General features: G+C 45.1%; 1 protein-coding gene across 1 annotated transcript in view; it reads left to right on the top strand.

Moving 5' to 3' along the window:
- The window catches only part of LOC124038763 (protein shisa-9B-like), an 81,269-nt gene extending 71,696 nt beyond the window's left edge, over nucleotides 1-9,573 (top strand). The window contains exon 4 of the mRNA XM_046354834.1: nucleotides 8,147-9,573. Coding sequence (XP_046210790.1) covers nucleotides 8,147-9,573 — 1,427 coding nt within the window. The remainder of the gene's footprint in view (nucleotides 1-8,146) is intronic.
- Nucleotides 9,574-12,293: the final 2,720 nt, after the last annotated feature.

The following is a 12,293-nucleotide window of genomic DNA, read 5'->3' as shown; positions in this document are numbered from 1 at the left end:
ACCTTCCAACAGGACAATGACCCTAAGCACACAACCAAGACACATGCAAACAGGCTATTTGAAAGTACACTGTTTATTTTAAACCTTTATTTAACCAGGCAAGTCAGTTAAGAACAAATTCTTATTTATAATGACAGCCTAGGAACAGTGGGTTAACTGCCTTGTTCAGGGGGAGAACAACAGATCTTTACCTTGTCAGCTCAGGGATTTGATCTAGCAAACTTTCAGTTACTGGCCCAGCGCTCTAACCACTAGGATACCTGCCACCCCAGCTAGCCTAGTGTTAGGTAGCCACTAGGACACCTGCCGCCCCAGCTAGCCTAGTGTTAGGTAGCCACTAGGACACTTGCCTCCCCAGCTAGCCTAGTGTTAGGTAGCCACTAGGATACCTGCCGCCCCAGCTAGCCTAGTGTTAGATAGCCACTAAGACACCTGCCGCCCCAGCTAGCCTAGTGTTAGGTAGCCACTAGGACACCTGCCGCCCCAGCTAGCCTAGTGTTAGATAGCCACTAGGATACCTGCCGCCCCAGCTAGCCTAGTGTTAGGTAGCCACTAGGACACCTGCCGCCCCAGCTAGCCTAGTGTTAGGTAGCCACTAGGACACCTGCCGCCCCAGCTAGCCTAGTGTTAGATAGCCACTAGGACACCTGCCGCCCCAGCTAGCCTAGTGTTAGGTAGCCACTAGGACACCTGCCGCCCCAGCTAGCCTAGTGTTAGGTAGCCACTAGGACACCTGCCGCCTCATTGCTTATGATCAGTGTATTCATTGCGCCGATTCTGTTGAAAAATAATAATGAAACGGAAGCAAACGGGACGAAAACGGGGATTAACGTGCCTGAATTTGTTCAATAGAGACTCTCGTTTGCAACTGTTGGACTAATGATTACACCCTAGATCAGCTAGATGCAGGCATGAGCGGGCAAAGCGGTATCAAATGTGTCACTGTCTGTCACCTTGATTACTCAAAATTCTTTCAACCTGTGCACCTACTGTACATTATAAACTTTCATTCGTAGGCTAGGTTGTAGCAACCTCATGATGGGTACAGGGAACATATTTGTATCATTTAGTAGCCTAAACCTATCGATGTTACATTGGGCTAGGTGAATGGAATATAAATGACAGTCATCCAATATGGTGTAATAGAAATAAGGCCATGCTCATTGAAAAAATATATCATCCTCCCTCATCTTAAATGGCACCAACCACCACAGTTTCACACATATAACAACAGATGAAATAAATGAAGTATAGTATGATGGGGGAGAATGGGTGAGTTGATTACAGAAGGGAAGCAAACAATGTATAATTATGTAATCACAAATTGTGAACAGGGTGGACCATTCTAGTGTATCTATTCTAATTATAATCTCAAAACGGTGTACCCTGTATCAGTCCACGGAATCCAAAAGTTCTTTATCAGTCTAATTTCGGCCCAGAGTAGGCTACACAGTGAGAGCGTGCATCATTTCCATCTGCTAGACCAAGAGGAATGGATGCACATGTTGTGTTATTGTTGCTACAAGATCTGAATGAATAATACTCAGCAGGAAAGAAATGGATCAAGACATCTCTGAGGAGTATTATTCGGATTCATGCCGAACGGCTTTCCATATCTGGGAAAGGATCCATTACGGGCAGCAGGTGAGCGAGTATCGGCTAATGTTTTGGATCAGATGGCAAGTCTGTACTCAGTGGGAGGTGGAACCTGTTGCTGTGTTCTACAACATGCTTGACTTGGCTGCTATCAAGCAGTGCATGAACAACACCATAAGCAGGAGAGACTTCATCATGATGCCCCATTTACATCGTGACATATTCCATTACACAGTTCGTCAATTTCATTCAGTCTTGTTCCGCTACTGGATGGAGAGCATAGGATAGGGTTACACACACTGAGGTATAATAAGAACTGTGGACTGCATCTTAGATGTCCGCCTGTTGTTGTCAAGGTAATCTACTCACGTTGCCTAATGAAGATCTAAAGGTGGAAACATTGTAAATAAATATCACCTGGGAGCCTGAGCAGTAGTGTGAGGCATTTTCCTTTGTTTTCCAATCTACTCACGTTCCCATACGCCGATTCATGGTCCGTCTATATCCGTGTTGCATACGGTTTATAGGGACCAACATCACTGACATCCAGGACCTCTATACCAGGCGGGGGAAGGCCCTGGAGACTGTCAAGGACTCCAGCCGCCCAGGTCATGGACTGTTCTCTCTACTACCTCATGGCAAGTGGTACCGGAGTGCTAGGTTAGTCTACACCTATTGTTTAGGAAGCATGTACAATTCAAATTGGATTTGATTTGAAAAATATTAATATCACATGTGGACTAGCATTCAGTGCACACAGGAAGCAGCGCAAGCAGTGACTACGTCATCACAAGGTCCAAAAACATGGCAGACTTTGGATGACTATAAAATGCTAAAACTGTATCTTTGGCTGTGAGGGATGTAAAATAGGATTGGCCTCAGCAACAATTATTTGACTAATTCAATGGATGTTTTGTGCACAAAGGTGATGATTAAAGTGTCTCGTTAGGAATTTTCTAATCTGACTTTTCTATGTGGCGGTGTATGGAAATTGTCTTTCTGGGCCGGGCGTCAGTTAAAACTGCAGTACCGACGCAAAACTGTAGGAGCAGTCAAAGCTGTGCCTCTAGAAAAGAATCCTGGCCCCTTGGTTTCACAACGCAAGACAAGATGGAGGAGAGCATAGTCTCTTGTCAGATATCACATTTATGTTGGGAGATTGAAAAATATGACATTTTCATTCAAAACAGAATCATAAAACAACGGGACGAGATGTTAAAAACCGTCCATTGTGCCAATAGATGGAATACACTCACATGAGATTTGCCGTGATGTTGACAGAGTGGCATGGGAGGTTTATTTCTTAGACTGGGTTAAGATGTAAATTTTGGGACACATCCTCAGTAGTGTGCCTTTGAATCAGTGGGTGTCTTGGCCTTTAATCACTAAACACCCTCATCAAAGGTGGCCAGCTAAAGGGTGATCAAGCCTTAGCTTGTGTCCTATGCCCAATTAAGATTTCCCATGGGACTATGCAAGGCAGGGGCGCCCTATTCCCTGAGCCAGCCCTACAGCTGACCGCATACCTCATATGCCCTCCTCAAGTTGGAGGGATCTGAATTGGGTTCTCAGGTGGGGGTGGGGGGTCATGAAGTTATAGCCCAGCAAGGGTCCTTCCGTTTGATCTAGATCCACTGGCTGCCTCTTTCAGCTGCTTGAGAAACTGCTCTGACGGTCTGCCGCAGAGCCTGTCCATGGATTCCAAGTTCTTTCAGCAACCTGATGGTGGAAGAAGCCATGAATCCTCTGCATCCCACTTCAACTGGCCAGACTTTTGCATTGCAGCTACGCTGAGTTGCGTCTGCTGCCAACTCTGTGTAACTGTTACTGTAATTTAATTATACCAATGTGTTTTCATTCATTTAATTGCCTTAATCTATTTTATGAGAATTTGTAAGATTAGAATTGTAAGATTAGAATAGACGGAGACCAGTCTTATCAATAATAGGTAACATAATTTATTCTCGGAGCGTGCTGCCACGTTACCACTAGCAACAGTTTATATACAATAACATGACACTATTTCATTGCTTAACCTCTTCAACCTATGGGGCGCTATTTCATTATTGGTTTAAAAAACGTGCCCGTTTTAAGCGCAATATTTTGTCACAAAAAGATGCTTGACTATGCATATAATGGACAGCTTTGGAAAGAAAACACTCTGACATTTCCAAAACTGCAAAGATATTATCTGTGAGGGCCACAGAACTGATGCTACAGGCGAAACCAAGATGAAACTTCAAACAGGAAATGAGCAGAATTTTTGAGGCCCTGTTTTCCATTGTCTCCTTATATGGCTGTAAATGCGCCAGGAATGAGCCTGCCCTTTCTGTCGGTTCCCCAAGGTGTCTGCAGCATTGTGACATGTTTGTAGGCATATCATTGGAAGATTGGCCATAAGAGACTACATTTACCAGGTGTCCGCCCGGTGTCCTTTGTCTAAATTGGTGCGTAATCTTCAGCTGCAGGCATTTTCCCATGGGATTCAGAGGGGAAAGCACACTTCCACGAACGATATATCATCGAAGATATATGTAAAAAACACCTTGAGGATTGATTCTAAACAACGTTTGCCATGTTTCAGTCAATATTATGGAGTTCATTTGGAAAAAAGTTTGGCGTTTTGATGACTGAATTTACTTCTTTTTTTTGGTAGCCAAACGTGATGTACCAAACGGAGCGATTTCTCCTATACAAAGAATCTTTTTGGACAAACTGAACATTTGCTATCTAACTGAGAGTCTCCTCATTGAAAACATCCGAAGTTCTTCAAAGGTAAATTATTTTATTTGAATGCTTTTCTGGTTTTTGTGAAAATGTTGCCTGATGAGCTTGAGGCTATATAGCTTGAGGCTATATATCTCCTCGACCACCAGCTTCCTGCGTTCAGATGTTGTTGCCTTATGGAACGTTGGTTTGCTTGCTATCAGGCCAAAGCCTCCTCTTCCATGCTGGATATTCCCCACAATGTCTTGGTGTCTCAGGGCTGATGTTGCGTGCTGCACAGCCTTGGATGATGTCCATTTCCGTCCAGTTTGTAGGGGAGGTGCAGCCTTGCTAATGGTCTGGTCTTTGGAGTCCTTCAATGTCATCTGAAGTCTGAACCTCCGTTAGACTTGTAAGAGGTAGTTCAAGGACCCCTTTGCCATAGAGGCAGATGTTACTCAGGCATCGTGGGACCCCCAGCCATTTCTTCACGTATGAGGTAATGGTTCGCTCCATCTTCTCCACTGTTGTTATTGGGACCTCATAGACAATGAGTGGCCACATTACCCGTGGGAGAAGTCCAAACTGTAGGCACCAAAGCTTGAGCTTCCCAGTCAGTAGGGTCTTGTTGATGTTCTCAAGACCGTCTGCGATGTCCTGCCTTACTTGCTGCACTTGATCTTTATCCAGGAGGCTTTCATTGTACCATCTACCCAGGCTCTTGACGGGTTGCTCAGACACCGTTGGTATCGGGTCATCTCCAATGCAGAACCTCACATCTTTAAGCTGTCCCTTGACTATGGAGACGCTTCGAGATTTGCTTGGCTTGATTTTCATCTGGGCCCGCCTGGTGCATGCTGCAGTGATGGCCAGTGTAGTCATGTCATCCATGTATGCTCGGATAGGTGGGAGACGGAGCCCTTCCTTAGTTCTCTCACCGCCGACCACCCATCTCAATGCCCTGATGATGACTTCCATGGCCATAGTGAAGGCCAGAGGTGAAATTGTACAGCCTGCTATTATGCCTACTTCCAAGCGCTGCCATGTTGTTGTGAAGTCAGGTGTTGTGAAACACAATTGCAGGTCTTGGAAATAGGCCTTTACCAGTGTAGGGATGGGTTCTGGTACGTGGAAAATGTTGAAGGATTCCCAGAGGAGTTCATGGGGAACTGACCCATGGAACTGACCCATGGCATTTCTCGACCTGGCATTGGCCAGGTCGAGAAAGATGGCATAGAGGTCTCTCTTGTCCTTCTTAGTTGTTTGGATCTGGTGCCAAATCATACTAGTATGTTCCAGGCAACCAGGAGAGACCTATTGTTTAATTTGATAATAAATCAGTTTTGTTTAGTTACTTTTTCCTCAACTTGTTTCTATAACTTTCTAGTAAGTCAAGTTGGCTTGCACCGCAGAGCAGCTAGCTATCTAGCTAAAAGCTAGGCTATGCTGAAGATACTGTAGCTAATGACAAATAATTATAATTTAAAAAAAGGTCATTACCAACACAATAAACTTAAACAGGAGGCAACATTCAAATCAAATCAAATTGTATTGGTCACATCCACGTGATTAGCATATGTTATTGCGGGTGTGGCGAAATGCTTGTGCTTCTAGCTCCGACAGTGCAGTAATATCTAACAAGTAATATCTAACAAATTAAACAACATACACCCAGTACAGTAGGAATGAATTAAGACTATATATATATGGACGAGAGATGTCAGAGCGGAACGAACTAAGATACAGTAGAATAGTATAGAACAACAGTATATACATATGAGATGAGTAGTACAAGATATGTAAGCATTATTAAGTGACTAAGATACCATAGAATAGTATAGAATACAGTATATACATATGAGATGAGTAATGCCAGATATGTAAACATTATTAAAGTGACTAGTGTTCCATTCCTTAAAGTGGCCAGTTATTCCTATTCTATGTTTATAGACAGCAGCCTCTAATGTGCTAGTGATGGCTGTTTAACAGGCTGATGGCATTGAGAGCTGTTTTTCAGTCTCTCAGTCATATAATATAATATAATTGGCTTAAATACCAATGTGTATTATTTAAACCCCTAGAGTTGATGTTAGCATAATAAAAAATTCCAGATCAAATTCTGTCTCTTTAAGCTAGAGACATGTTTTTTTGCATTGGCTGCGTCTCAATCCACCGCATCCGGCATTGGAGGCTTGTATGTCAGAAGGTGGCCAAACTACAGTGAAAATGGCAGCGGAAGAAATGGCAGCAGTTTTACGGGTGTGTTTTTTGTCGCGTTATTTGTAACTTATTTTGTACATAATGTTTCTGCAACTGTATCTTACGGCAAAAAAAGAGCTCCAGGATATCAGGAGAGTGATCACTCACCTCGGATTAGAAAAACATTTTATCTTCAACAAGTAAGACGCACAAGACATTCTCCAAACACCCGACAGGGCCGACATCCCCGTTACTTGCAAGAGGAAGCGACACAGGTACAGAGGACAAAGAGCCGGATGCCTGCTCAGGACCCGGAAAAGGCGAGTGGGAGGTACGATCACAAATATCCTACCAACGGGACATCAAAAACTGTGATATCCTATGTGTCATGGAGTCGTGGCTGAATGACAACATGGATATTCAGCTAGTGGGATACAAGCTGCACCGGCAAGAAAGAACAGCACGAAATCTAAGGAAGTATCTAGATTTTGCTCGCCTGAAGTAGAGTATATTGTGATAAATTGCAGGCCACACTACTTGCCTAGAGAGTTTTCAGCTATACTTTTCGTGGCTGATTATTTACCACCACAGACAGATGCTGGCATTGGGATGTCCCTTGAACAAACCAGGAACAAGGCAAAACCTGCAGGGACCATGACTGTTTAATTTGAATCATGTCAATTATGCCTTTTAAGATAAAATATCTCAATTGCATTTGACACCTGGGTTTTCACATGTGCTCAAATGTTGTCATGTGTAGGTTCGTGTTATCACGTCTTGCACATGTTATCACATTAACTTCACATAAAATCATATGTGATCACGTGAAACTCATGTGTTTTTCCGTGAGGGGAGTCGAAATATAATATAAGTTTTTCCTCCCTCAGGGTGAAAGTGAAAACATATTTTCTTTTAGACTCGATAAAGGAAACTAATGTTCATAATAAAATTTGGCATTGATAATCTGAGATGCAGCGCGAGAGAGAGAGTGGGTGTGATGAATGTAACCTGAATGTTGTTATCGGTATGATATTACAGTAAGAACCATCATGTATTAGAGTAACAACCAGTGTATTACAGTAAGAACCAGTGTATTACAGTAATGTTACGTCCGTTGTTAAATGAAGACCAAGGTGCAGGGTGGTAGCCGTACATTTTCTTTAATTTTAAATGTTCCACTAAAAACAATAAACAACTCAACAAACGTAAAGCTATGAATGCAACACAAAAAGACAAGATCCCACAACAGAAGGTGGGAAAATGGCCTGTCTAAGTATGTTCCCCAATCAGAGACAACGATAGACAGCTGCCTCTGATTGGGAACCATACTCGGCCAACAAAGAAATATAAACATAGATTTCCCACCCTAGTCACACCCTGACCTACCAAACAGAGAATAAAGGATCTCTAAGGTCAGGGTGTGACAAGTAAGAACCAGAGTTGAAGGTAATTGTAAGTGCACAACCTGAAAAATAACTGATAATGTTGTCCTTGTAAATAAAGTACTTTAATAATAATAATACTTTTTTCTACTTTTACAGTATATAGGATACCAAAAGTGCTTGAGGACCGTAGTTGCCCATCTGCGTTATAAACTAGGAAACATCTTTCCCTAACCTGTGCTTCTGCCTCTATCCCCATGCAGCGGCCAAGTCCAACAGTGACTTCTACAACAAACCGCGTCTGATGATGGAGCTGCCGTCCAAAGGAGGCCTCCCCCTCCAACACATGAACCATATGCGACCTCTGAACCCCATGACCAACAACGCTATGTCCCACAACCTAATGAATAACCCCACCATGACCCACAATCCAATGAACAACCCCATGGCCCACAACAACCCCATGGCCTACAATAACCCCATGGCCCACAACAACCCCATGGCCCACAACAACCCCATGGCCCACAACAACCCCATGGCCCATAACAACCCCATGGCCCACAACAACCCCATTGCCCACAACAACCCCATTGCCCACAACAACCCCATGGCCCACAACAACCCCATGGCCCACATCAACCCCATGCCCCACATCAACCCCATGCCCCACATCAACCCCATGCCCCACATCAACCCCATGCCCCACATCAACCCCATGCCCCACATCAACCCCATGGTCCACAACAACCCTATGCCCCACAACAACCCCATGCCCCACATCAAGCCCATGTCCCACACCAAACCCATGTCCCACAACAAAACTATGTCCCACATCAAGCCGATGGCCCACAACAACCCCATGGCGCACAACAACCCCATGGCGCACAATAACCCCACGGCCCACAACAACCCCATGGCCCACAACAACTCCATGGCCCACAACAACCCCAAGACCCACAACAACTCCATGGCCCACAACAACCCCATGACCCACAACAACCCCATGACCCACAACAACTCCATGGCCCACAACAACCCCTTGGCCCACAACAACCCCACGACCAACAACAATCCCATGGCCCACAACAACCCCATGGCGCACAACAACCCCATGGCCCACAACAACCCTTTGAGTCCCATCAGCACCCTGGGTTCCCTGGGCCCCAAGCCAGTGGCCACCTACATCACAGAGATGCCCAGCAGTTTGCCCATCCTATCCAGCACCTACCAGGGCTCCACCATCCTGACCGCACCCAAGCAGAACGGACAGAAGCCCCAAAGACTCAGCAACAGTGGTGACAGGCTCAGTAATAAAGGTCCAGGAACCATGACCATGTCCAGCATGACTAGAACAGGGACTTTCCCGGGGCCTCACCACCACACCGGGACGGTTCCTGGTCCTCACCACCAACAACACCACCAATATCAGCAGCAACAACACCACTCACTGGCCTACAGCTCCCACACCATCGCAGCCCCCAGGGGGACGGGGGGAGGAATGGGGCCGAAGGGCTGGGACGGGACTGAAACGATGGGTAGGAGGAAGGGTTATGGCTCCAAGAGGCCCCAGTGCACGGTGGAGCAGACCAACGAGCTGCACAGTCAGTCCCGCTCCCAGAGCCACAGTCAGCACTTCCTGCCCACTCAGCCTTACTTTGTGACCAACAGTAAAACGGAGGTGACTGTGTGAGAGAGTGGGAGAGGGGGACGATAGTCTCCAAAGCAGAGTCACCTATTAGGCAGAGCGGGAGAGGACAGAGATGGTGGTGTGTAAGGCCCTGGTTGTGGTGTGTCCTGGTAGTGGGGGCCAGAACAGAGCACCCTGGTGGTGTGGCAGTGTGCTTGCATTTGTCGTCCAGTATGAGTGGATCCCTGCACAAGTGACTGTCAGTCAATCCTACACAGACCCTCAGTCAGGAGAGGGGGGGCGAGATGGTATATCCATGACAACGTCCAACAGAAGTATCAAATTCATTGTGTGTGTTATAATATCTCCTGTATAATGGTAACATAATCAACCAATGACAGTGAAACGTGAATACAGCAACAGCAAAAGAAAGCATGAGATTGCCATGGATTGCGTTACCAAATCTGCAATATGAGATCTATGGACACCGCAATGGCTGGGGCTAAAACATTGAGCAGGGAAATATCAAACTGTGGGGAAGGAAAGGACAGTCATTAAAGCGGCTCTCTCCTACAAAGCCATTTAGTTGGTCACAGTTTTAGGGCTATGGGTTATGGTCTTTGGACTACGAACATTATGGAATTTCTTCTGCTCTTGTAACCTTGAAACTCACTCGGTCGTCAACACATTCTGGAGATTGTTGTCCTGTATATTTGAAGAACAGTACTTGATCACTGCTGGCCCGAAGGCAAGGAGGCAAAAGCATCATCTGGAGGATAGTCCTGTACTCACAGAGAATCTGTGATCCAATATTTAAAAATGTGACTACAGACCATGGCCAGTTGTAGTGATACAGCCATCTTTTTACATGTCCCTTTTTCTCTCTCTTTCATTCTACCTATCCCTCTTAGAAAAGACAAACTTCAGGTAAAGAAAATGTAAAGAGAGAGCTAAATGTGGTTCTGAATCATTTCTGTTCTACGGTGTTTGGCGAGGCCCTGAAGTGTCATCTCTCATGTGTATCATTACTACAGAATATTGTGATTAATACAATGTGCCAAAAACATGTATTTCTTTTTGTATTTTTGTATGACTGTGTCCTCTTGAACCTTGGCGACCACTTCACTCTGGTGTTTGTGGAAAATACTGTTGCTAGGGCATCCAAATATGAAATGGTCTAAAAGTAGAAGACAAGACATCTTCAAGCAAATTGAACAGTAAAATGTATACAGCCTGAATGTATAGTCAGTCTGCAGCCTATAGAAAGCACTCTGTACTGGTTGTAAACATCCCGGTAGTTGGTTTTCTTTCTCATGTCCTCCTTTTTGCTCAGCTTGTGGTTCCACTGTGAAAGACAGGATAAAAAAAAACAGGTAAATGTTTTCAGGATGTGCATTATCACAACACTCCGTTGAATTGATCCAGCCATGCAGAAATGTGAATCCCATACTGTCATCCTTAAAGTTTACACTGATCTCATGGCAGCAGGGAGACAGGCAGATAGGGAGGCAGGGAGGCAGGCAGGTAGTCAGGCAAGCATGGAGACAGGCAGGCAGGCAGGGGGGCAGGTAGGTGGACAGAAAGGCTGGAAGGCAAGCAGGTGGGCAGGCAGGGATGCAGGTAGGCAGAGAAAGCAGGCAGGGATGCAAGTAGGCAAAGAAACCAGGCAGAAAAAGTAGAACATACAGTGAGCTCCAAAAGTATTGGGACAGTGACACAATTGTTGTTGTTTTGGCTCGGCACTTAGGATTTGAAGTGATACAATGACTATGAGGTTAAAGTGCAGACTGTCGGCTTTAATTTGAGGGTATTTTCAGGTGAACCGTTTAGAAATTACAGCACTTTTTGTACATAGTCCCCGCATTTTAGGGAACCAAGAGTATTGTGCCAAATGTACTTATGTGCACTATATACAGTGTTTTTGGAAATATTTTCCTCATCAATCTACACCAATACCCCATAATGACGAAAAAAAACAGGTTTATAGAAATGTTAGAAATACTTTCCATAAGTATTCAGACTCTTTACTCAGTACTTTGTTGAAGCACCTTTGGCAGAGATTACAGCCTTGAGACTTCTTGGGTATGACGCTACAAGCTTGGCACACCTGTATTTGGGGAGTTTCTCTCATTCTTCTCTGCAGATCCTCTCAAGCTCTGTCAGGTTGGATAGGGAGGGTTGCTGCACAGCTATTTTCAGCTCTCCAGAGATGTTCGATCAGGTTCAAGTTCAGAGACTTGTCCTGAAGCCACTCCTGCGTTGTCTTGGCTGTGTGCTTAGGGTCATTGTCCTGTTGGAAGGTGAACCTTCGCCCCAGTCTTAAGTCCTGAGTGCTCTGGAGCAGGCTTTCATCAAGGATCTCTCAGTACTGTGCTCCATGCATCTTTCCCTCGATCCTGACTAGTCTCCCAGCCCTACCACTGAAAAACTTCCCCACAGCATGATGTTGCCACCATCATGCTTCACCTTGGTGCCATGTTTCCTCCAGGTGTGATTCATTCAGGCCAAAGAGTTCTATCTTTGTTTCATCAGACCAGAGAATCTTGTTTCTCATGGTCTGAGAATCCTTTAGGTGCCTTTTGGAAAACTCCAAGCAGGCTGTCATGCATATTTTACTGAGAAAATAAATCCGTCTGGCCACTCCACCATAAAGGCCTGATTGGTGGAGTGCTGCAGAGATGGTTGTCATTCTGGAAGGATCTCCACAGAGGAACTCTAGAGCTCATTGGGTTCTTGGTCACCTCCCTGACCAAGGCCCTTCTCCCGGTGATTGCTCAGTTTGG

Source organism: Oncorhynchus gorbuscha, linkage group LG06 (genome assembly GCF_021184085.1).
Source record: "Oncorhynchus gorbuscha isolate QuinsamMale2020 ecotype Even-year linkage group LG06, OgorEven_v1.0, whole genome shotgun sequence".
Lineage (NCBI taxonomy): Eukaryota > Metazoa > Chordata > Actinopteri > Salmoniformes > Salmonidae > Oncorhynchus > Oncorhynchus gorbuscha.
Note: the sequence above shows the minus strand (reverse complement) of the source record. Positions and strands in the feature narration are given on the sequence as shown.